The 25,206-nt window shown below is 43.0% G+C and overlaps 1 protein-coding gene across 1 annotated transcript in view; it reads right to left on the bottom strand.

The window, feature by feature from the left end:
- sorcs2 (sortilin-related VPS10 domain containing receptor 2) overlaps positions 1-25,206 on the bottom strand; it is a gene marked incomplete at its 5' end in the record, with an annotated part of 233,961 nt that overhangs the window by 54,000 nt on the left and 154,755 nt on the right. Inside the window, 2 exons of the mRNA XM_079295420.1 lie at positions 11,129-11,275; positions 19,495-19,674. Coding sequence (XP_079151546.1) covers positions 11,129-11,275; positions 19,495-19,674 — 327 coding nt within the window. The remainder of the gene's footprint in view (positions 1-11,128; positions 11,276-19,494; positions 19,675-25,206) is intronic.

Genomic DNA, 25,206 nt, shown 5'->3' on the forward strand with positions numbered 1-25,206 from the left:
ACAGTATCGAACAATAATATTTCGAGTTAATAAAAGCAATCTTATTATTTGTCACAATAAACATTACAAGTGTAACCGGTATAAATGTATCAGTAGCATAATCATTTAAACCAGAACTAGTTTTGACTTCTTGATTTGAAATTTTGCGAGGTTGTGAGTTTAAATAAAATAAACTAAACATGAGTGTGACACCAGTAGCTCTCGTGGCGATCAAAAACTTAGAGCATGCAAAAGATGTCCAGAGACTTTCAGAGAAATGGGCAAAACGCACTAAAGGACTCGATCCATCTTGGCCTAAAGAGGGCACATTTGATGTGGGTTTGTGTGAGGATATGGAACTGAGAATCAAGGATTACAAACCAAAAGATAAAAGCAAGAAACGTTTGACGAAAAGAGAACTAGAACTAGAAACAATTAAATTGTTTAAGGTTGAAGGTCATCGCTACAGGAAAAATGTAAGAGACGGGTTCGTTGAACTGAAAGAAAGAAAAGCAAAAGCAGATCAAAAGGAACAGCTGCAGGACTTTTCGAAAACTGCAGGAATTTATCCATCAATTGCAGGAACTGTTAACATTAAAGGAGACTTCGAAGTTGAAAACAACAACAGATCTTTAATGACGCACCAAACTCCCCCACAGGGTGACCCGAGCAGGTCAACCAGCCCAAGACTCGATGCGACCCCAGCATCACAAATAGGAGATAAACCCCCAAAATACTGCAGCACTGGCCGAAAACAAAGAGAAGCAAAAGGATCAGAAATACTAGATTGCTATGCAGAACGAAATGAGACCGTAGGGAGAGACAGAGGAGAGTCTTACTGGCTGGGTGTGGAACAACATGTAAGAGGAAGAGAGAGAGACTCGAGAGGCGATGTAATTCGGACCGTAATTCAAGAAATGGAGGAGGACGCAGAGCACTGTCGCAAACAGGCACACGCCACGATTGGAGAACTAGAGAGAGAGATAGACAAAAGCCACAGGCTGATATGCGGGGAACAGGGGGAAGAAGAAGGAGTGGAAGGAGCGTTAAGAGGACAACCAGGGTTAAACAAAAGGGGAGGGGTAACAAAGGACAGACCTTATGATCTGAGATACAGACCTGGCATACACCCACCAGACAGGTATGGGCAATGGCCAATTTTGATAAGAGGAACTCAGGGGCATTATACACCTTGGCAAACACTCGACCTTGCAGGACTGATTTCCAGGCTGCCTGACATTCATGAGGGGGCTGGTAAGTGGATCAAGGCTTTTGAGGAGGAAACAGTCGGTAAAATGTTAGCCTTGGGAGACATTAAGGCAGTGTGGGCACAAAGTCTTGGAGTATCCACGATGGAGAATATTTTGCGCAATAGCGGAAATACTTGGATGGCCAATCCGATGGCAGATGGAACTGAGCTCAATGCATACAGAGCTGAGTTATGGATGGCCCTGAGGGGGGAATACCCTACCAAAATAGATCCCAAATCATTAAAGCGGGAACCTCTGGCAGAGACTGAGAATGCAGCTGGATATATTAACAAACAGCTGAAGAGATGGAAGCAGGAGACAGAGGAAGAGGCTGAGAGCAGCCCCGTCCTAATGACTTTGTTCAGGAATGCAGTTATTGAAGCCCTGCCAACTCCGGTGCAGAGCAGACTGGAGGATGTGGTGGGACTGACTTCAATGCCTCACAGACAATTCCGTGACCACGTGGTACACGCGATTGAAAAATACAGGAAGGATGAGGAGAAAACTAAAGAACAAGAGAGGAATTTGCAGCGAAAGTTAACACAGCTGCAACTCACTGACTTGCAAAATAAAAGTAAAATAAAGACGCAAGCTCCAATGGTAAATGACACTACTAACCATGCAATGCCAACTGCACCTGAGGCACAACCATCACCTGTGCAGCCACCCGCTGTTGTCAATGTTTATTCACAACAGCCAAATCCACAACAACGAAATGGAGCAATGAGACCTCCGTTCACTCGCCCTCGCTGGGAAGGTCAAAGAGGACCACCTTCTTTCCAGAATGGACAACGACGTCCGCCACAGAGGGAGTGCTGGGGGTGTGGAGACACAGGCCATTTCCGAGCCAACTGTCCGAGACCACAGCCAGGCACAGAGTGGAGAGAGGGGGGTCGCGGGTCTCAGTCCATGCAACGTGGAGGTAGAGGTCCTGTCAATCCATGGGCAGGTCCGAAATATGGTTACTAGGGGTGCCCAGAGAATCCTAACGGGGAGGGTCAGCATCCAATTATCACCATAGGAGCTGATAAAGAACCCATGCTACAGGTTCAATTAGAAGGCAAGCCAACACCGATGATGGTTGACACTGGAGCTACTTATACATGTGTAAGTCCAGAATATGCCACACACCTCCCCTTGTCAGGAAAATTTGTTAAAACAGTAGGATTCTCGGGAATGACACAAATGATTCCAATAACAGCTCCAGTGAGATTAACAACTGAAGGTGGTGAAACTAAAATTCCAATTTTAGTATCTGATCAAACTCCAATCAACTTGTTAGGAAGGGATGCACTGTGTAAATTACAAATAAAAGTCTGGTGTTCACCTGATGGAGTATTTGTTGATAGATCCGGATTGGATTTTCAAATGTACACACAATCTGAATGTGCAAAAGTTTATTGGCTAGGTGATGTTATGGAACCTATAACAAAGGTATTCAGCCAATGGGAAAAACTAATTCGAGCCCAAATCCCAGAAGCAAAGCAACCATTATCTGACTATCATTGCACAATGTTCTATGATGCATCATGCAGTTCGGTATTTGAGAAGAAATGGGATGAGAAAACGAAAAATGTGACTGTTGAGTTGGTAACACAGGATATTGTAATAGGCCAACAGGGAGCAGCACTGAGCGTGCAACCAAATTCATTCATTTCAGAGTGGTACGCTGTACCAGAGTCGGTTCCACATATCACCCTATTGGTGAATGAACCGTTTGAATCAAAAGACCTCGGTCCAATGATGCATGTTGCTACACAGATTGAGTGGCAAGAAACAGACAACCCACTAATTTTTTCATCACAAGATAAAAAGATGATCAAAATCCTTTGTGGAACATCAATGATGGCAAAACCGCAGGTAGTAACAATACCAACGCGAAAAATACTAAAAACAGCAACTAAAAGTGAAGAAAGCAGAAACACTTTTATGGAAGACATGTTGACGCACGTGCCAGATCAAGTGTGGTCAAAACATGACAGTGATGTAGGGTTGGTAAAGTCTGCCAATCCTGTAAAAATTGAATTAAAACCAAACGTGAAACTGCCGTATCGCCCACAATATCCTTTAAAGCCTGAAGCTGAAGAAGGGATAAGTAAGACAATTGAAGGTCTGATAAACGCAGGAGTGTTGGTTGAGACATACAGCAACTGCAACACTCCCATACTACCAGTGCCAAAAAACGACAAATCAAAATATCGACTTGTGCATGACTTGCGAGCAGTAAATGATGTAGTACAAGATTGGCCAGCCGAGGTGCCAAATCCACATACACTCCTCACGAATGTGCCACATAATGCTACATTTTTTACAGTAATTGATTTGTGCTCAGCATTCTTCAGCATTCCATTGGCTGAAGACTCTCGACATCTGTTTGCCTTTACATACAGAGGACGAAAACTCAGTTACACACGTATTCCACAGGGCTTCAAGCATAGCCCTCACGTGTTTAATCAGATTTTGAGACAGGATCTTGAAAATATTGTTATTAATAGCACATTAATACAGTATGTTGATGATTTGTTGATCTGCTCATCTACAATCGATGATTGTCATCGAGACTCAATCAAAGTACTCCAGAGGTTAGCAGAAGGAGGACATAAAGCCTCTCAGACAAAACTACAGTACTGCCAACCGCAAGTGGAGTATCTGGGGAGAATGATCTCCCATGGAGCCATTGCAATGTCACCCTCCCAGCTAGAGGGAGTGAGTAAAGCGCCACGTCCTCGAACAGTTGGCCAGTTAATGACATTTCTAGGAATGACTGGATTTTGTTCCGAGTGGATTGAAAGCTATGCTGAAAAAACTGCTCCACTAAGGGAAATCATGAAGGAGGCAGGAACCCAGACGTTAAGAGCTCCGTTACAATGGACAGACAAGTCCTTGGTAGCATTTGAAACAATCAAACAAGAGATGCAGAGAGCTCCGGCTCTTGCAACACCTGATTATGACAAACCATTTCTGCTTTATGTATCTAATCGACAGGACATGTACGTTTCAGCAGTATTGATGCAGGAGACGTGTAGTGGTCGTCCAAAACAACCGATTGCATATTACAGTACAAAACTGGACAATGTAGCACAAGGGTGGCCTCCATGTTATCAAGGGCTGGCAGCAGTGCATTATGCATATGAGAAAGCAGCAACGGTAACGATGGGGTATCCTGTAGTCATACACACACATCACAAAATTACTGAGTTGATAAACCAAGGAAAGTTTGTGGTGACACAAGCAAGGTGTTTGCAGTACATGCCGCTCTTGACATATCCAGATGTGACAATAAAGAAATGTATAACTACAAATCCAGCAAATGTTATTCCATTTGAATTTGAAGGAGAGCCACATGAGTGTGTGGCAGAGACAATGAAGTATACCAAGTTGCGACCTGACCTAGAGTCTACTCCGTTAATAAACGCAGATGTGACGTACTTTGTGGATGGGTCCTGCTACAGGGACTACTTAGGTAATCATGCCGGATTTGCCGTGATTGAGCAAATAGGCAGTGACTTTGTGACAGTGAAAGCTGAAGGTTGTGATCAGCCATGTTCAGCACAGCTAGCCGAATTAAAAGCATTGACTGAGGCGTGCAGACTCGCTAAAGGCAGAGTCGCAAACATTTACACTGACAGCCAGTATGCACTAGGCGTCACACAACTCTTTGGAGCATTGTGGAAACAGAGAGGTTTCAGAAAAACAGATGGAAGTCCAATACAGCATGAAAAACAGATAATGGACCTGATATCAGCAATGATGGGCCCGACGAGGCTTGCGATCATTAAATGTCAGGCACACCGGAAAGGGAATGATGACATTATAACAGGAAATAATGCTGCAGATGAGGCTGCAAAAGCAGCTTCCAAGTGTAAAGTAGCTATTCTATCACCAGTGGTGTCACTAGAGCCTGTAGTCACGCCCGAAGACATTATCCAGATACAACAAAAAGCAGACCAAAGTGAACATAACATGTGGATGCAAAGGGGGGCAACAATTGATGATAAGGGGTTGTGGAGAACACATCAAGGATTGTTGGTAGCACCTGTTGCATTGTTGACCATTCTCATTTCAGAATCGCACAGTGATGATCACTGTTCGAGGGGGGAAGTCCTGAAAAGATCGAGGAGACAAGGATATTGGTCACCATTTATGCAAGCAATGGTGGATGAAGTGTTGAACCAATGTGAAATCTGTGCCCAAAATAATGTGCGCAAAAGCATAAAAACACCTGTGGGACACATTCCTGTCCCAGAAGGGCCATTTAAACACTTAGTCATAGACTATGTGGACATGATAAAATCAGCATATGGAAAGAGATATATGCTAGTGATAATTGACCGATTCAGTCGCTGGGTGGAAGCAACTCCATCAAAGAACCTAGGAGCTGACACAGTTATTAAATTTCTGACTAAGGAAGTCATACCACGATTTGGCATACCATCAGAAATAAGCTCAGATAATGGTTCAGCATTTGTGCAGAAAATAGCCAAGGGGATTTTACAACAGTTGAGAATCAAACAGAGATTGGGCGCCGTGTATCATCCACAAAGCCAAGGGTTAGTGGAACGGATTAACGGAACGCTAAAGGCAAAGTTGAATAAGATCTGTGCTAGTACTACGCTAAACTGGGTAGATGCATTGCCACTTGCGCTAATGAGCTATCGCATGCAAACTCACAGAAGCACGCACTTAACGCCGCATGAAATGCTAACAGGCAGACCTATGCCAGCACCTCAACTGAGGGGACCCTACAAGGGGCCCCCACTTGAGCAACTGCAAATAGAGTTAAAGGACTATATGAAGCAACTAACTGCCATACATAGATCCATCTATTTACAGGAGAAAGGAAAGGAGCCGGGGGCTGACCAGAAACCAGAGAAACCAGTGGTTCCAGGGGACCACGTGTACATTAAAGTCTTCAGACGAAAGTGGCACGAGCCAAGACGAGAAGGTCCCTACAGAGTGGTGCGAGCGACGCCAACAGCTGTCCAAGTCGAGGGAAGTACAACGTGGTATCACCTGAGTCATTGCACGAAAGTCCAAGACAAAAATAAGGACGGTGTAAAGTCAGAAGAAAATGACAAACAAGGTGAGCCTGGAACAAATGTTGAAACTAATCAGCTTTCTGATATGGATGCTGTCGGGAAGCATGGGACAGGAGACGCTGACGATGGAGAAACCTGCGATGACGTCAAAGAGCATGCAGGACAGCGGCCAAATGATGACTCAGCCATCCTGGAAGAGAGCCAGATACCATGAATCAGTTGAGTACGATGCAACCACATATATTCCATCCCATGTTAGACCGAGACCTATGCCAGCATTGTCATTAAAGCTCAAACCAGCACATCAAGTGTTTAGACAGTTGCATGCTAAAATACGTAGAAAGAGACAACTTCACCCCATGTGGGGATGGGAAGAGGTGATAGAAGACCAAAATGTAACTGCCAAATTGATAAATAAGGAAACAAAAGGTACAACTCCATCTGCTAAAATAACCAAAACCAATCCAACAGTTATACCATTGCTGAACCCTATCGACAATAATGATAACCATACAGTTACCCCCAAGCCAGTTAAGTCTGAGAGTGAGATAAAGGTAACAACCGTTATCACTACAACCTTAAGAGTTAATTTGAGCAGCGGTACAACCGCCGTTACAACTACTCCAAAACCATGGCCAATCAAAGTTCCAAGCACTCCTGTGCACGTGACAGTGCCAAGTGAGGTTAGCACAAAACCAAGCCATTCATTAGTAACAACAACTGGAAAACAAGTAGACACGATGAACACGACAGTAATTCCTAATGTAGTGGTAACGAACTCGACTATTGTTCCAACGGTAAAGAGAGCCGAAGGAGCTACAAAAATAGGTAAAAACATGAGTTATGATTATGATAATTATGACAGTCATGACCCAGAGGAGGGATGGAACAGAACGGTAGATGATGTAGAAGACTCAGGGAGAAAATTCAAGCCAATGCAGAGAAGTGTTAGAATAACAGAAGATGAAGACTGGGAGCATGCTAATCAGAATGGGTGGTATAGATGGGCATGGTACTCAGTAAAAGAGATGACCTCTATTGAATGCATAATGTGCTCAGAAGCTCCAACAACATTGCCTGTAGTAGTCGCAGAAAAGCATACTTTCAAAGAGTGCGCAAAGACACAACAGCATGAATGCAGAGAGGGAAGATTCATCCCCAGAGAAGGGTTGGCTTCAATCTTCAGACTTCCTATGTGTGGTGTTCAATGTAGACTCTTGTATGGATCCCAAAAGAAGCACAACTATTTAGATCTGTATCCTGAATATCAACTACGAAATGCATGTGCAGAATTTATGATTTCCACAACGCAGAACGAGCCTCCCACTAATTATAAAGTAGATCAATTACAAGAATATGAATGTTTTGCCAGTGGTGGATTTGCGTCAGACAAAAGAAGGGTTGACTTAGGTAATACTACCGTGTACTGTAAAGTAACTTGGGTGGTGTCCTGGTTCCCACAGGCTAATATGACTTCTTTGTTCATCAGGAGACCAGTATGGTATGAGAACCCAATACCACTTGACCAAAACTGTGATAACATAACTATGACCATTCCCACTCTTCATTTGTTGAGTGAACAGACAACAGGAATAGCCGACAGCTATTGGATGTGTGGTGAAAATGTTTTACTAAATATTCTGCCGCCCAGATGGGTAGGGCTGTGCGCGTTAGTTCGAATGAGATTACCGGTAGTGGTAATATATAACGGGGCAGGGGAAACAATTAAAATGATGGAAGTGCCCGACGAGAAGCGTAGGTATAAGAGACAATCCACGCTGGACCAAAGTATCCAGTTAGACGCTATAGGACAGCCTAAAGGGATTCCAAAGGAATTTAAAGCACAAGATGAGATTAAGGCAGGATTTGAATCTATATTACCCTGGATTACTATCAACAAAAACGTTAACTGGATCAATTATATCTACTACAATCAGCAGAGGTACCTGAATTACAGTAATGAGGCCTTTAAGGGGTTGGGTGAGCAGCTACACCAGACCAGTACAATGGCATGGCAAAACAGACAAGCATTAGATTGGATTCTAGCTGAAAAAGGTGGGGTATGTCAAATGTTTGGGAAACAGTGTTGTACATTCATTCCCAATAACACTGCACCTGATGGGACATTTGCTGTTGCAATGGGGAAAATTCGGGGTTTGAGACAGGAAGTTAAGGACAACGCTGGCAAGGGGGGGGTGGTCATGGGATTGGTTAGACCAAATTTTGGGACAATGGGGGTCTGTGTTGGTAAAAGCAGGAATTGGCGCACTAATAGTTTTAATTGTGGCTTTTCTATTGGCATGTTGCATCGTACCCATCCTGAGGAGACAGTGCCAGAGGAGCATGGACAAACAGATGGGTGTCATGGCAAATCTCCAACTGGCTCAGATGATGAACATGATGACGATGGAGCAAGGGACAAAGGCCCAGTTCGCTCAAATGGTGGTTGGACGACCGGACCTGTTTCCGGACCTGTTTCCCATTCCGGATTATCTGGAGGACTCAGAGGACATGGGGGAAACAGGACGTGGGGGCAACTCACCATAAGAACGAGAGCCCGAACTTTGTTGAAAGTACACACGTCCAAGAAACACCACGTCACATGTTTTATCATCTGTTCAAACTGTTTCACTATAAATTTGAATGTATTGTAATCAGATATTTCTATATTCACGTATATTCATAGTCATGATTTATATAATCAGTGCACAAGTATTATAGCATATAGGTTTATCACAGACGTTGCATCTAATGAATACTGATATATTGTTCAATAGTTAGCAGAAATTAAATGTGTGATGTATCTGTTAATACATGGTTGTAAGCAAGAACAGATTCACTTCATACCAAAAAGGTGGTCGCTTGGCGGGGAAGGACCATAAGGGAGTTTTTCCTGCAATGCAATCTGTGGGTTTTTTCGCCCTTATATGAAGGTGAATCTGAGCATTGAATGATGTTATTTGAATTATCTTACGAACTCAAATGTTCTGTATTGTATTGTTACTGTATTGGTATATAATCAATCACATATAATTTACAAAAATCACTTGTGTTGTTGCAATGAAGGCAGGGATCAAAATTTTAGGTTTCGCAAAATTGACAAAAGTTATAAAAAGTTAGGATGAGGGTTAAGAAACCCTCAGAGGAGGGATGTGTTGAAGAAATTCAACATTATAACTGAACTGAACTGGATTTGAACTAAAAACAAGTTACGTAATGTGTTATTGTGAATTCGACGGAGATATCGGGAAATGGGCCTGCCTCTGGTAACTTACGGGAACTGCTTTCCTCTGGACAGATAAAGTGTGATTAATCTCTCAAAAGGACCAAAACAACACCATAAATAGAGTTGTTTTCTGTAAAAACGAAATGGAACCCTCCCAGATTAGAAGCCCAGATGTGTCCTGTTTGAATTGAACAGACAGGTTTGATTGATGAACCACAGCTGAAAAAGGCGTGTGTTAGGTTTATAAAAGAGTTGGTCAGACAGTTAGATTTGGAATCTGTCTCCATATGCCACCTCGCATGTTCGACTGTGCATTAAACGATTCCCGCTGGATTGCAAACTCCGATTCGTCCTGTCTCCATCCTCATTTACGCTTCCACATAATCCCTCTGATCCGAGCCGGAAAGTGGCTGGATAGACACAGGATCGCTATTAATCGCTGTCGCCTTCGTCCTCCTGTGCACTAAAACCATTAAAGTCCTCTTCTTCAGTGTCTGAATTGAACAACCTCAGAATTGCTTCGTTCGTGCTTCCAGTCAGTCTTTCGTCAGTGTCACTTTGCTCCCGAGGCAAATCCGCCCTTGCGCTGTCCTCCTCATCTCGTAGTCGTCCAGCCTTTCGGAACCCGTTGGTGATGGTGGATTCTTTCACACTGCTCCACGCTGTTAGGATCCACTGGCAGACTTGAGAAAAAGTTGCTCTTATGCAGCGTGTCTACATTGCTCATAGCTCTGAATAGCATTTACGGCTAACTGGCTTGGCCAGTTGCTGCTAGCGCAACAGCTATTCAGAGCTATGAGCAACAACAGTTATTGCCTCATTGCTTTTCGTTTGGTAGCCGTGAGAGACCTTAGTCTATAATGCAAGTATGTCTGCATGAAAAGATGTACAAAGATATATTATATATATTCGCTAATGCTAATCGCGGTTAGCATTTCCCTATTGGCGGTAATGTTAAAATTAGCTTAGAAGCTAGCGAGTCGGACATGTACTGTTAAAAGCATCTTGCCATTCAACCTTTTTTGTTAACAGTCCTAGTGAGAGGTAGGTCAAAGGTACTTCATCCATATTGTAGCGACCCTGTCAGTAACAGCTGGTAGCAGAGGGGTTGCTGGTAGCAACTGTTCTGTGTCAGGAGCTAGTAAATGTTGTGTTAGACCAGAACCGGGAGTTGCGTTTGTTGTTGTGGCGGAGAAAAGCTAAAAGCTACGGTTGTGGCGGAGAAAAGCTACGGATCAATCCGTATATAAATCGCACCGGACTATAAGACGATGCCTCAAAGCGTGGGATAAAAAGTAGCGGCTTATAGCCCGAAAAGTACGGTATGTTATATCAGGTCTGTACAAAAACCAAAATTAAAATTTGCCAGTTGTGGTTTTACAGAGGTTTATGTGGGGTTTGCATGTATGTCAACTGATTAGCTGGTTAGTTTTATTTAGCCTATAAGATTTCTTAAACTTTTCAATTTGGCAGAGTTTTAGGTCACTCAGCTCTATTGGAAGCTGTATTGTTGTCAGTCGGTATGCAAACATACATGGGCTTTGAACGCCTTCCCTTTTAAAGCTGCTCATCTCAGGTTGTAGATTAAATACAGAAAAAAAGTAAAAGGAACTTTTTGTGAGGTCACTACTTACTGCTTTGCAGCTGTTCGGCTTGCCATTCATGTCAGTGGTAGGTGGGACCAACGGTTCCCAGTTTTGCCCTTTGTTATAGGTGATGAGAGTTGTCACTTTGCCATTGATCTTCTGATTGGCCAGAAAGACTCCTTTGATTCCATGCACCTAGGATACAAAGTGGAACAACTCGGGTTAACTTTGAAAAAATACCTGAAATGCTAATTTAAAGTGACCCTATGCAGATTTTCTTGAAAAGTGGCCACTGTGAACACAGGTGAAAATTACAGTGTCATGGTAAATGCTAAAACATGTGTAACAATAGCACAAGAGAGTCATAAGGTCACGAGAGTCATAAGGTCATGAAGTCATCAAACTGACTCAAAACTTGTATTCTCTCTGGACTTCTAACTTCTCTCCTTTCTGTCACTTCTTCATCTCTCCATGTCTGTTCAGCATTTCAACTTTTTCTCTTCATTTTATTGCTCCTTGTGCCTAACTGCTCCCCGGGCGCTTCTCAGCTGCCCACTGCTCCCAATGAGATAGGGATGGGTTAAATGCAGAGGACAAATTTCGTATATGTGTATAAATGTATATGACGGTAAACTTAAAACTTAACTTAAACTTAAGTCCATCCATCCTGGGTATGTTGTTTACCTCTCTGTCTCTATCTACTGCAAGTGATGAGAATACAGCCTGGAGTGAATGATGAGAGAGAAGGAAATTCATTCTGCAGTGAGGGCCATTTCCTCTGTTGCGCACCACCTCTTCTTTTCACTCCAACACTTCCTCTCTACTGATTCCTTCTCTCCTTGATTCATTTTCTCCGGACATACAGAATGAAAGGAAGGCAAGGATAAAATGGGAGTTTCAAGATCAGGCTCTGCCACAACATTTCTGTGTCCTTAAACAGATTGGAGTACCTTGGACCAGCCCCTAGATAAGCTGCTATAGGCCTAGACTGCCGGGGGACTTCCTAGGATACACTGAGCTCCTCTCTCCTCTTCTGTATCTCCTTCTGTATGAATTCATGTCCCTTTAATGCTCATTACTAACTTTGCGTCTTCCCCGGAGTCTCTGTGCTTTCTCGCCTCACAGGTTTCCATGGATCATGGTTATACCTGGACTATGGTCTTGCCTCCTGCCGTGGTTCTGGCATATGCATTGAATGTGCTGTAACTCTGTTATGTTCATTCTGTACACATGACATCTATTGCACTTCTGTCCATCCTGGGAGAGGGATCCCTCCTCTGTTGCTCTCCCTAAGGTCTCTTCCTCTTTTCTCCCAGTTAAAAGTTTTTTTGGGGGAGTTTTTCCTGTTCTGATGTGAGGATTCCGGGACAGAGGATATTGTATGTGAACAGATTGTAAAGCCCTCTGAGGCAAATTTGTATAATTTGTGATTTTGGGCAATACAAAAATAAATAGAATTTAATTGAATGTCTTCATAATGAATGCAAGATTATTTTCAATAAAATAAGACATCAATGGGGCTAAATATGTTTACTTAATATAAATTTAGGTAGAGGAAAGTTAATGAAGGTATTATTGGAGCAAAACATTGGCTGAGTTTTTAAGTGACAGCTGAGCTCAGTGCCTCAGACGTCGGTTTTACTGGGCCCTAAATAGCGGCACTGAAATTCACCAGCTAACTGACTGGATCGCTACAAGATTAATAAAGCGTATTGATTATATATGTCTGTGCTGTAGGCTACTAGACCTTTTGTTGTGTTGAAAGTAAAGCTAAAGTATTCTATGTAAGTTATCTTTTACCTTAATAAAGTTAGAAAACTTGATATTTATAACATTAATGTTATATTATCTATTACGATTTTTAGCGACGTGACCTAACCATTAGTGTAACGCAGTGGTTCTCAAACTGTTTCTGTCACATCCCACTTTGGAGGAAGAAAAATGTTCATGCCCCACCACCCCAACTAAATTGTAACAAAATGGTCCATGTTGAAATAACAACATTTTGTGACTCTTCCATCTGTGCTTTTACAAATAAAGAAAATTGCAATCACTTTCAAGTAAACCAGATTGCTCCATCAGACAAAAGCAAATATAATGTGCAATCCCTTTATTAGAACAATGCAAATAAAGTTCTATCTTCGCAAAAAAGAACTATTTGGCAAATATAGCTTATTGTGGCTGCAATTCACCTGTTTTGCACTGAATATCTTTTCAAGATAATAACAATAAAGTGCAACCTGTGAAAAGCAACCGGCTAAATGTGTACCCAGAGCAACATTGGACGTAACAATGGTTCCTATCACACATAAAACCAAACAAAAATCCATCTTCGTAAAAACAAGTTGTAAAAACAAACACATTTAACTTACCAGAGCTGCTGTTCACTATTTAAAGACAAAGTCCATCCTCCTTTCTTTGTTAACAAAGAGTTTAATCTCACGGTTGTTCAGTACATCCGTGTGTTTTAGTTCCAGTAAGAAGTCCTTCTCCATTCATGGACGCCAGTGAAGACAGTCGAGCCTCCCCAGTTGTATTTCTTGAATACGTTTTAATGCGTTTGAGGGCTAAAAATGGCCGCTCCACAGAGGCAGCAGATGTTGGGATTGTCACCGCCCAACATGTCACGCTAGCCCACTGACCAATCACGTACTTGTAGGCCAGCTAGCAGGCCTACAAAGAATACGCCCAACATGTCAAACTAAAGATCTGATTGGTTGAAGACTATGACAATCAACAATATCGTCCCCATTCACTTAAACTGCTCATGGATGCACTTGTGAGCCTGCAGGCCTCTGGCTCTGTTCTTACCTAGAGACACAGAGGTGAGATCTGATTGGATAGAAGCTCTACTTAAAACAAGTTGCACTGGAAGCAGAGCAACTGAGGAAGACAGTAGCTGTGCAATGAGAAAATAAGACAATGGGGAACATATTTTTATAAATTATAATACATGTAGTGTATTTAAGAAAGATCATTCAATTATAAAATAGATATAGCTTTGTGATTCTGTCTAGGCCAGCAGAGAAGGCCTTGCAGGCCCACCACTGGGTTAAGTGCATGTGATGATAGCTTTTGTTAGCACACTAATTAGGGTTATTTGAAGCACTTTATGGTCAGGAACATTTCCTTATTTGTAATAAAAAAAATCCGAAGCTTTGTTAGCAATTTAAGTTCAGGATGACTGTTGCTGTAGCTTAATATTTGAATTTACATTATTTCATTTTCAAGGAGCTCGGTCATCAGGAGGGAGCTTGGAGTCGAGCCGCTACTCCTTTGCGTCGATAGGAGTCAGCTGAGGTGGTTCGGGCATCTAATCAGGATGCCTCCTGAACGCCTCCCACTGGAGGTTTTCCAGGCACGTTCAACTGGGAAGAGACCCGGGGAAGACCCAGAACACGCTGGAGGGATTACATCTCCCAGCTGGCCTGGGAACGCCTCGGGATCCCCCAGAATGAGCTGGAACATGTTGGGGGGGGGGGGGGTCTGGGTCAGCCTGCTTGGCCTGCTGCCACCGTGACCCGACCCCGGATAAGCGGAGGAAAATGGATGCATGATGGATGGATTATTTCATTTGCAGGGCATCTCTGCTCCACTGAGACCAAACAGGCCCAAAGTGGGGGCTGGTCATTGTTAACTTGTGGTCACCGAAGTTTCGAGTTAACAGGAAATAATAGTGGAAAAAAGGTATCCGAAAACATTATGAGGGCTGGTTCTAGCTTCGGGGATCACTGCAGACCCAGAAGATGGAGTAGCTGTGTCAGAGATACCTGTTCCACTTCCAGGCCTCAGACTTGCTGTTCTTTAGATTAGTAAATCCCATGATTGTCACTGTGTGTGATCAGGACATTTTTGATGTCACTAATCAGTAATAAGGAAAAGTCAAGAGTTTTCCATTCCTATGAATTCACAAAGTAACATGAAGTAAAACCAGATGTTAACACGTTTCTACTGTAATATTGATGTGTTTTGTATGAAGGCAAATCACTGTCAAAATCCGAGAGCGCAAATGAGATGCATGCGCGTGCAAAAATCAAACAGCCGCGCACGTATTTAACTTTGACGAGCGCATTTACGTCACTCCGTGAGCAAAATTACGTCTCACGCGAGCAGAATTCACGCTCGCGAAGCTTAAACTCGCTCGCTCGCAAGTCTTTTACCTGCTCGCTCGCGAGTAGTTTTTCTTTTTGACAGTAAGTGGGCGGACCCAGTCTCCATTGTATCTCTACATCTAATTGGTTACAATCCTCATCTTTGGATAGACCAGATATCACTCTGACACAGACGCTAGTTATGATAGAGGTGGTTTTCAATCTGCCACTAAACACTACTCCACTACATCTCAGCATGTTCTACATTTGTCTGACAGGTTTTGTAAACTTTTCAGACTCTAGAGGCTGGTGAATTACAAATTATGTTAATATAGTTGTTAAATACAATAATTCAAAATGTGTTGAAGTCAAGTTGCTCAGATTGGTTTAAATTCACTCCATCATTCTATTACAGACGACGTGTGTTTGATACTCAAACCTCTTGTGACAAACAGCTCAACGAAACTCTTTGATGCTCATTGATTAAAACATGATGTGATCATATTTAATCATACTGTTGTATTTACAGAAGAGATATAATATAGTTTTATATAATATGAGCAATAATTTGGACCTGCTCAAAGATCTGGAGCCAAGATTAGGGACCACTGTTTGTATATTAACTGTTAAATCACTGACAAGTAATAAGTGGATGAAAAAGTATTCAGATCCTTCACTGCAGTAAACGTACTAATACCATACTGATGAAACAATAATCCATTACGAGTAAAATACCTGCATTTAAAACCTTAGTCAATGTTATTATCAGCAAAATGTACTTTAAGTGCAGAAAGTAAAAGTACCCATGCAGTAAAATGTACATTATTTTCCCCGGACCTGGAGTGCAATCTGAAAATCTCCCCGGAGCGTCTGTGTCAGAGTGATATCCGGTTTATCCAAAGACGAGGATTGTAACCAATTAGATGTAGAGATACAATGGCGACTGGGTCCGCCCACTTACTGTCAAAAAGAAAAACTACTCGCGAGCGACTTTTGCACGTGCGAGAGTGAATTCTGCTCGCGGAGTGATGTAAATGCGCTCATCAAAGTAAAATACGCGCGCGGCTGTTTGATTTTCGCGAGCGCATGGATCTCATGCGCGCTCTCGGCTTTTGACAGTGATTTGCCTTCATATGTTTTGCACTTTCTATTCAGTTGTTTGCATCTTGGGAAAGTTATGCAGCTGGGGTAGGGTTAGAGTTATATGAGTAAATATATATATATATATATATATATCTGTATATACACTGTGGCATCACAAGGGGACAGGTTGTGGAGGGGCGCTACATCCTCACCCAGGATCAGTGCCCACAACCAAAAATGGCCGCCGGGCTAGAGACTACAGCTCCCAGACTGCCTCATCATGCACCCAGCTGCAGGTGCTTAAGGCCCCTAATTGAGGCAGGGCTGGGAAACTGAATAAAGGGCAGAGGGGAGAGCACCACGGCAGAGGAGTTGGGCCCGGAGTAGGAGAGAGGACGCCTACATGGAGGAACAGATACCAAGGACTTTGCAGGATTGGATTACTTTTTTTGATGAAGAAACCACTTTCTCCTCCGGGACGCTTTATGTTTATTCATGGACTTTTTAGTTTGATTTGTGATTTTTGAGTTAAAGGAACTGCCAGTGGGACGGACCAATAAACCTTTATTTTTGTTTATACTGTCTGATTGTGCCTGTTTTACGCTCTCTTTTGCACTGCCCCACCCTAGGGACAACCCGTGACACTACAACACACTAGTGTTGGACACAGGACACCCACGACTACTACCCCAAATGTGAATAGAACTCTGTTGAGAAGTTAAGATGACACTACCTTCAACTGCCGGATTTACAAACAACAATGACACTTAATATGTAGAGAAAATCAACAGCCTTACAGGGTAGAGCTCAGAGAGCAACCTACTGTGCAATGTCAGAAAAAGCAAGGAGGTGATTGTTGATTTTAGAAAAAAAAGGAGGCAAAGATGCACACCCCTGTCTACATCAATGGAGCTGTGATGGAGCAAGTGAACAGCTTTAAGTTACTTGGAATCAGCATCACCAACAACCTGACGTGGATCTCGCACATCTCCATCCAGGAGAAGAAAGCTCATAAACGGCTGTGGAACTTAAGAAGGCAAAATTACTGTGCCAAGTTCTTGTACATTTGTACATGCACATGCTAACAGAAGATCCAAAAGAGATGCCGGTGGCCCGAAGGGAGCCTTTGATGACCAAGTGTACATAAGATGTCATAAGACTGCCAGAAATCAAATAGCAGCAGATTTAGAATCTGTTTTCTCTCAGAGGGTGACGATTAATAAAAATGTCGATTGGATCAACTACATTTACTATAACCAACAGCGTTTTGTAAACCTCACCAGGGACGCCATATCAGGACTGCATGCACAGCTGGCGAAGACTAGTTTTATGACCTTGCAGAACAGAATGGCATTAGATATGATTTAGCAGAGAAAGGTGGCGTTTGCCAGATGTTTGGGACTGCGTGCTGTACTTTCATTCCAAATAACACAGCTCCTGATGGATCGGTGACCAGGGCTCTGGAGGGACTGACAGCACTCAGCCAAGAGCTAGCGGAGAACTCTGGTGTCACAAATCCATTCACCGACTGGTTGGAAAGTATGTTTGGCAAGTGGAAACATACATTTTTGTCAATCGTAATTACTCTGTGTGCTGTCGTCGTAGGCCTCCTAGTCGTTTGTGGATGGGGGTTCCCTTGCATCCGTGGACTTCTACAGGGGTTTATTGCTTCAACGATGAGCCAGACACCAGTCCAGGGCAACCAGTTATGTGTCGAGGATGAGGGAGAATTGGAGTTTCTGATGGCCACAGTCTAGATGAGGCCACCAGAGGAACTTCACGAGCGGTTCCTGACCATCCTCTCGGAGATCCTGAAGGACCTGATAAAGGCCCAGATGGACTTCTAAAACATCCGGTGAGATATTGGAAATTTGGGAAATAGACGGATTGCTTTGGATGAGTATTTTGAGATTTTATTTTTTGTTTAATTGGGTTACAAGGGGATTTTAGGGTGTAAGGATTCAGAAATGTAATTTTGTCAAGTGTAAAAGAACAGTCAAGGCTTCTCAGTATGTGTTCTCTAGCCTACAGGCTGTATCCTGATCCTGCCAGCCCCAAGACATGGAAGGCAGTGAACTTCAACGCATTCGACTCTTTTTTGCGTTAGCGAGGCAAGCGTAGGGTGAAACGGACTGAACAGGAATACTTGAAATGATATCTGTATGCATGAATTGTTTGCCTCTGTTTAGATAGATAGGGAGCCTCTCCCTGGATTGAGTAGGGGGGAGGTCTCCAGGGACATTTGAATAACTAACTACATTTGAGTAGCTAACTTACAGTGAACTGTGGGTTAGAGGGGAATTGTAAGAAATTTGAGCAAAAAACTGTAGTTAGTAGATATAATAAAATGTTTATAATTCATAATTAAGAATTCATAATTAGTCATAATCATAAGGGTTTTGGGAATGCATAATTAAGATAAACATAAAGTGTTGTAGGATTATAGAAGGGAGTAAGTCATAACTGACAGGATTTGAATGTGTTAGCTGCTCAGGAGAGAGAGAGATGTGAAGACAGGCGTTTACTGAGGTGTGAGAGTAGGTAGCCAATAGAAATTGAGATAGACGGAAGGGAGGAGTCGCGAACGAATATGTGGGCGGGACAGAAGTGTTTTTCTGCCTCTTTCTAGCGTGTGGATCTGCGGGACGGCTGTGTCCTGGGACCAGAGGTAGTTTTTTCCAAAGTGGGTTAATATTGTAATATTTCGTAGGAGTATGTACTCCAATGTTTAACTGTAATCGTACTTGCATCAGTGGAATTAAATTCCTTATAATTGTAAACCAGTCTTGGTAGATTTATTATTGGAGCGTGTCGACTGCACAAAGCAGCCGGACACACGTGATCCGGCTTTCTCTCTGTGGGGTTGAGATTCAGCCTCGACATACAGAGGAGCAATAGAAAGCATCCTGACTGGAAACATTACAAACTGGCATGAGATGTGCATGACCCAGGACAGGAGTGCTCTACAGCGGGTGATTAAAACTGCCCAGAACATCATTGGTACCCATCTATTGAACATTAGTTATATTGGTGACAATAGGAGCCTGCGAAGAGCTAAAAGGATAATAAAACACAATACCCAGCCACAGCCTCACTGGCAAGAGTTCTGAGTAGAATCCCTGCTCCACTGCAGTGAAATAAGCCAGTTGAGGTGGTTCAGGTGTCTGATTAAGATGCCTCCCTCTCCCTGTTAAGGTACTCGTAGCAAAGTGAAATGGCTATTCCACTCCTCCAACTCACCTCAAGAATGTCGATGAGGACATTCTCCTCTGGCTGCTTGGTGCTGCGAACATTTTCCAGGACAATGGAGTAGTAGATGCCCTGGGGGTCCGACTGGTACAGGTTATATGTGTCTGACTGGTACCACTCCTGGAGAGCGAGGAAGACCTGGTTCTCGTCTGTACTCACTATCTGAACATCCTGGGGTTGGAGAGAGAAGTGGAGGTCAGAAAGGGAGAGTCAGTATTTTCTGAATCTATACACTTTTTTTCTTTTTCATATTTCTGTACATGTACATTTACCATGAGAGCAACAAAATACCAGAGTAGAATTATTTTGTATGTGTACACACTGTCACCATGCACTGGTGAGGCACACCCTGTGCTGAGAAACCTGTGGAAATAATCTGCCAAAAACCTTTTCAATCCTCAGTATTACCTTCACCAAAGTTTCATAAGAGGTTTCAAGTGTTCTTTTTGCAACACACAAAAGAGAAATTGTGACTAAAACCGGTGTAAGGGCCTGAGGGGCAGGGTAGTGGCTGGCATCTACATTCCAGCCAGAAGGCTCCACCCACTCCTTCAGGAGAGCATTGAGATCAGGTGTGGGAAGAGACACACCTGATTCAGATCTCCTCATCAGGGAGGGGAACAAAAGGCCAGGAGGGGAAACGGAGCAGAAGGAGATGACGAGGGGAGAAGAGTGTCTTCTCCTCGGGTGGAAGAAGATTAAGCCCGGTAAGTCGGCTAGCGGCCCGGCTGATTTAGTTTAGTTATATAGTTAACTGATCGAGCTCTGGACTGAGCTACGTTTTCTGTTGGTTGAGGTTTGTAAAAACTAGTGATGGCGAGATGAAGCCTCATGAGGCATTGCAACACTTCAGCCAATTGGTTCGAGAAAGGGTTCATTACTCGAAGCTTCATGTGCACACGATACCACCTACTGGCCAAGTGTATAATCACAGGCAGCTGTATCTGAACCACATAATGTGATGCATTGAATTTTTGTGTCTGTTATGGCTGTTGGGAATGACGGAATTACAAAAATGTATGACCAAATCATTTCTGTACATAAATTAGGACATATGTGCATAATAAAATATTTTTTTAATGTATTCTGTGTGTACATTTTCCCAAAATGGTAGTATCATATGATATGGCAGGTTGTGTAATGATGTTATTATGTCACTTTAGGAAAATGGCATGGGCTTAAGCAGGCAGAGGACAGTGAAAGTGCTTGTGGAACTAGGAAGAGGGGACTGAATATGCTTGTGTAACTTGGACAGTGATGTACAGGACAGGGGACATTTTATTCATTTTTATTCAGAAATAACAGTTTCTCAGTGTTTGGTTTTAAACGATTCCTTTTTTTTGACACAACCTCTCCGGCCTTTGAAAACACCCTTTCACAGGGTACAGAAGATGCTGGCGTGCACAAAAACGCAAGAGAAAGTCTATATACATTTTGATACAGGAATTTTTGTTCTTGATTAGCAAACCTAATGTGTCTGAAATAGAGTTAGATTTAGCTTACCTTATTAGGAGTTATCAAATCAAAGTGTTCCCACACAGGGGAAATCCTCCTCTTCCGAGCTGGCTCCATCTTATCACCTATCCTTCTCTCCTCACTCTAACTCTCCAAACTATCTCTCTCTCTCTAAACTCTCCAAACTATATAAACCAGGGGTGTCAAACTCATTTTCACTCTGGGGCCACATCAGCATCACGGTCGCCCTCAAAGGGCCGGTTGTAAATGTAACCACTCCTAACATATTTAGTTTAGTTTCCCGGGATATCTGTGACTTCCACAACACGTACTAAGCAGAAATAGAGGTTATTTTTTCCATGGTTAATGGCGGACAGTTGAACGGCTTTCAGGGCGATAAGCCCCGCCCCCTCTCCGACGCGTCCAGTGCGAATGAACACAAATAGCCCCCGGTGAGACCGGCGGCACGAATGGCTCAACTCAAAGTTTTTTTATACTCAAACATCTCCGCTCGATGTGAACTTTGAATTGGAACAGTACTTGGGCTGAGACTGATGACGTTTCACAAGTCCACGAGTTTACAAGTGCAGAGAAGTACGCATGTTGAGAAAGGCACGATCACTTGTTGGAAATCCTCTTTATGGGTTGTTGCATCTCCTGTCCACCTGTTGTGATCGTTTTAATGTCGGCACACAGACAACATGCTATCTCATCACTTCGACTTTCTATCTCATAATTTCGACCATGGGGATATTTTTATTTTCACATCTAACTTTTAATTTTTGTAAAAAAAAAAATAATAATAAAAATATATATATATATTTTTTTTTTTTTTTTGCTGGCGGATTCGCGGGCCACATAAAATGACGTGGCGGGCCGGATGCGGCCCGCGGCCCGTATGTTTGACACCCCTAGATTATATTATGAACGCTATCCAAACTATCTCTCTCTCTCTAAACTCTCCAAACTATCCAAACTCTCAACTGACCGCAACTCTCTACCAACAACCCACATTTTGAATGGAGCCTGAGGGGTTTATATTGCTGTCAAACCTCCCGGCAAAATCTGAACCACTTCCCGAAGCAGTCACGTGGTACAGCCGGGCAGCGAGGCTTCGGACGTCATCATTTTTGGCTCCTCCCCTAAATGAAGCAAGCCTCGATACGCGCTTCGAGGAAACGCCCCCTCCATTACTCGACACGCTTCGAAGCGTCGGCACATCTCGTAACATCACTAGTAAAAACCCTTAGAAACCTGCAGAACTGACTCTGCCTGTGATTGCTGTGCTGCCACTAATCTCTGTCCTCCGTACCTTCCTGTTACACCGGATTGAGTCAGACTTTCTTTTCCCTCTGTGCAGTTGGGGCCTACAAGAAAAGGCTCTCCCAAGCTGGCAAGATGGCTGGTTGCAGGTAGAAAGAAAATTACTGTCTATAGAACTCACAGGAACAGGTGCGTGAACTATTTGATCAACTGAAAGCTTTTTTTTATAAAGAATTGCTGCAACAGCAAGAAAGATACTTTAAAGTTTGTGTACCTTCATGGACACTACTGCCACAAGAATGGATGCCATTTTGAAAGAGTTGCAGTAATTAAAAGTCAGCCTCCATTTTACAGAAAAGTAGGGGGATAGCTTGAAAGCTACCAATGCCATCCTTTTCATCAAACTGTAAATTAAAACTGCGAGGAGCATTGATCGGGCCCTCGCAACTTCACGCATGTCGAGGTTACTGGCAGGACTCTGGTTGACGTGACCATGCATTTCTGTGACCATCATACACTAAGTGCATGAGTTAAACGGTATTTCCTGACAAGACCAGTGGCGTAGCCAGGTCATTTTTGCCAGGCCTTAAGCCTTGACTGTTTTGAGTGTTTCTCCAAATACAGTCATAAATGTAAGCCTAAAAAGATCCACAAAAAACTGAAAGTGTGTGAATGCGCTTTAGTGTTTGTATCATAACGGACTGTCAAAGTAACTGCAGGTCTCAAAACTGACTATGTGCAGCTAGCTCTGACAATCACTGCTAGGAGACTCAAAGCGGGAAGAGTCGAGGAGAAATGGCAGAATGTACAGTTCCATTTGGAAAAAAAACATCTTTTGGTCAAGAAAAATGTTAGAGCCCATGTTGTATAATCTATAACATGAATGGGTGCAGGTTGATTTCCCAGATAGGAGTTGACTCCAGGGCGGATCCGCCCTCAGGTCGACAGATCCGCCGTACCGTCGCACTCAGTTCGGCCATGTGCACCGGATACACCCCGGACACCGGGCGGATCCACACATCGAACATGCCTATTTTCCCAGTTCAAATACTGCAGGCAGGTAACAGGCAGCCTACCATTAGGGCTGTGCTGAAGGGGGCTGAGCTGAAGGGGGATGGTAAAGTTGCATGCAGGTACATTTGATTTGGCAGTGGTTTAGTCATAACTTGCCTACATATTCTGTGACGAATTCCTCTATTAACGCCTAACTCTACACTGACCTCCCTGATGGTGCAGTTTTGCCCCATGTTTGTTTCTTCTGCTGTTCGGTTGTTTTGATTTATGCATTGATATTAAAGACAAGTATTTTAAGACATGCATTGTCAATTAAATGTATATTTTCTGTATAGCAGTCTCTATTTCCAGTTTATTTTGGTGTATTTGGAGATTTACACGTTTGCAATGTTGTAGCGTCCAAACCTTTAGCAGAATGTAAACCTTAAATGACGCATGTTTATGGTCCTAAGCACATAGCTCACAACTTCCTTTCTTCCTAAAAGTACGCGGATTACCTAGATATACTTTAAGGATCCACAGGTTATCCTCAACTTAATCCACGTAGATCGTTGACGCGGTCGGAAAACTGTGTGGCTCTATTCTGCTTCAGATACTATATTTTTTTGTCTGCTTAGATAAAATTAATAGAAAGACTGGGCCTGTCTCCAGCTCCACCTTAAGACGGAGGGCTCGTCAAGATGTTGAAAAAATACTTGGACAAATTAGGGATGACTGCACACATTTGACTGACTTTCAACTGACACCAGAGAGGGGACATGTAGATGTCAGTGGAGAGTTTTTTGAAAGTCTAAATTGCACAGATGATACAACTTGTCCAGACACTCCAACTGGAGCAGTCTTTAGCGAGGAGGAAGGTGGCATGGAAGTAGATGCAGACATAATTGATGGTTTTGTGGTTGGGGGCTGTGATGGGCAGAGTCGGACATCTGATTCAGAACATTCTGATGATGAACTTGAAACATTTTCCCTCTCTGAAAGCATTTCCAACTGGGCCATACACTTTGGCATTTCTTTTGTTGCTTTGACAGCACTATTGGGCATACTTCGTATTTTCCATCCTGATCTTCCAAGGGATACCAGGACCCTTCTTAGGACTAAGACAAAATACTTTTAGCTCTTCGCAGGCTCCTATTGTCACCAATATAACTAATGTTCGATACTGGAAAGGGCTGTGGGACAAGTACCACTATCTTGGTATTCTGCTTTTGCTGAGAAATACACTGTCCAAGTATGTGACAGTTTCACTTTGAAGTTTCAAATAAACAGACTTCCTTTATTCAAAAGCTCTAGTCTGCAACAGTAGCCCATCCTTGGTCTGCTATTGAATGTTCCCATGAAAGAACCAGTTGTGATTTATTCTGTGGACCAAAGAAACCCAGCTCAGCAAAAGACTTCCTTGAAGATTTTGTTACAGAGTTACAACAGCTTGAAAAAGGTTTTGATATAGCGGGTAAGACATTGAAACTCCAACTGGACACAGTCATTTGTGACACACCAGCCAGGTCATTTGTTAAGAACACAAAGAACCACAATGGCTACCATGGTTGTGACAAATGGATGCAGGCTGGGAAATAATAATAACAATACATTTTATTTATGTAGCGCTTTTCTTGACACTCAAAGACACTTTACATTAAGATCATCACATATAAAAACAATACACTAAAAACAAAGTACACAATAATAGTCACACATTAAAAGCAGTTTTGAACAGGTGAGTTTTGATTTGTGATTTGAATGTGGAAAGGTCAGTGCAATCTCGGATGTTTTTGGGGAGAGAGTTCCAGAGGGAGGGTGCAGCTATGGAGAAGGCTCTGTCGCCCCATGTCCGGTGCTTGGTCCTGAGTGGAAGGTACAGGAGGTTGGCATCAGAGGAGCAGAGCCGGCGGGATGGAGTGTGGTGGTGAAGCAGGTCGGTGAGGTAGGATGGGGCCTGAATGTGGAGGGCTTTGTGAGTGAGGAGAAGGA

The sequence above is a fragment of the Melanostigma gelatinosum genome, assembly GCF_949748355.1.
Source record: "Melanostigma gelatinosum genome assembly, chromosome: 23".
NCBI classification, from domain to species: Eukaryota; Metazoa; Chordata; class Actinopteri; order Perciformes; family Zoarcidae; genus Melanostigma; species Melanostigma gelatinosum.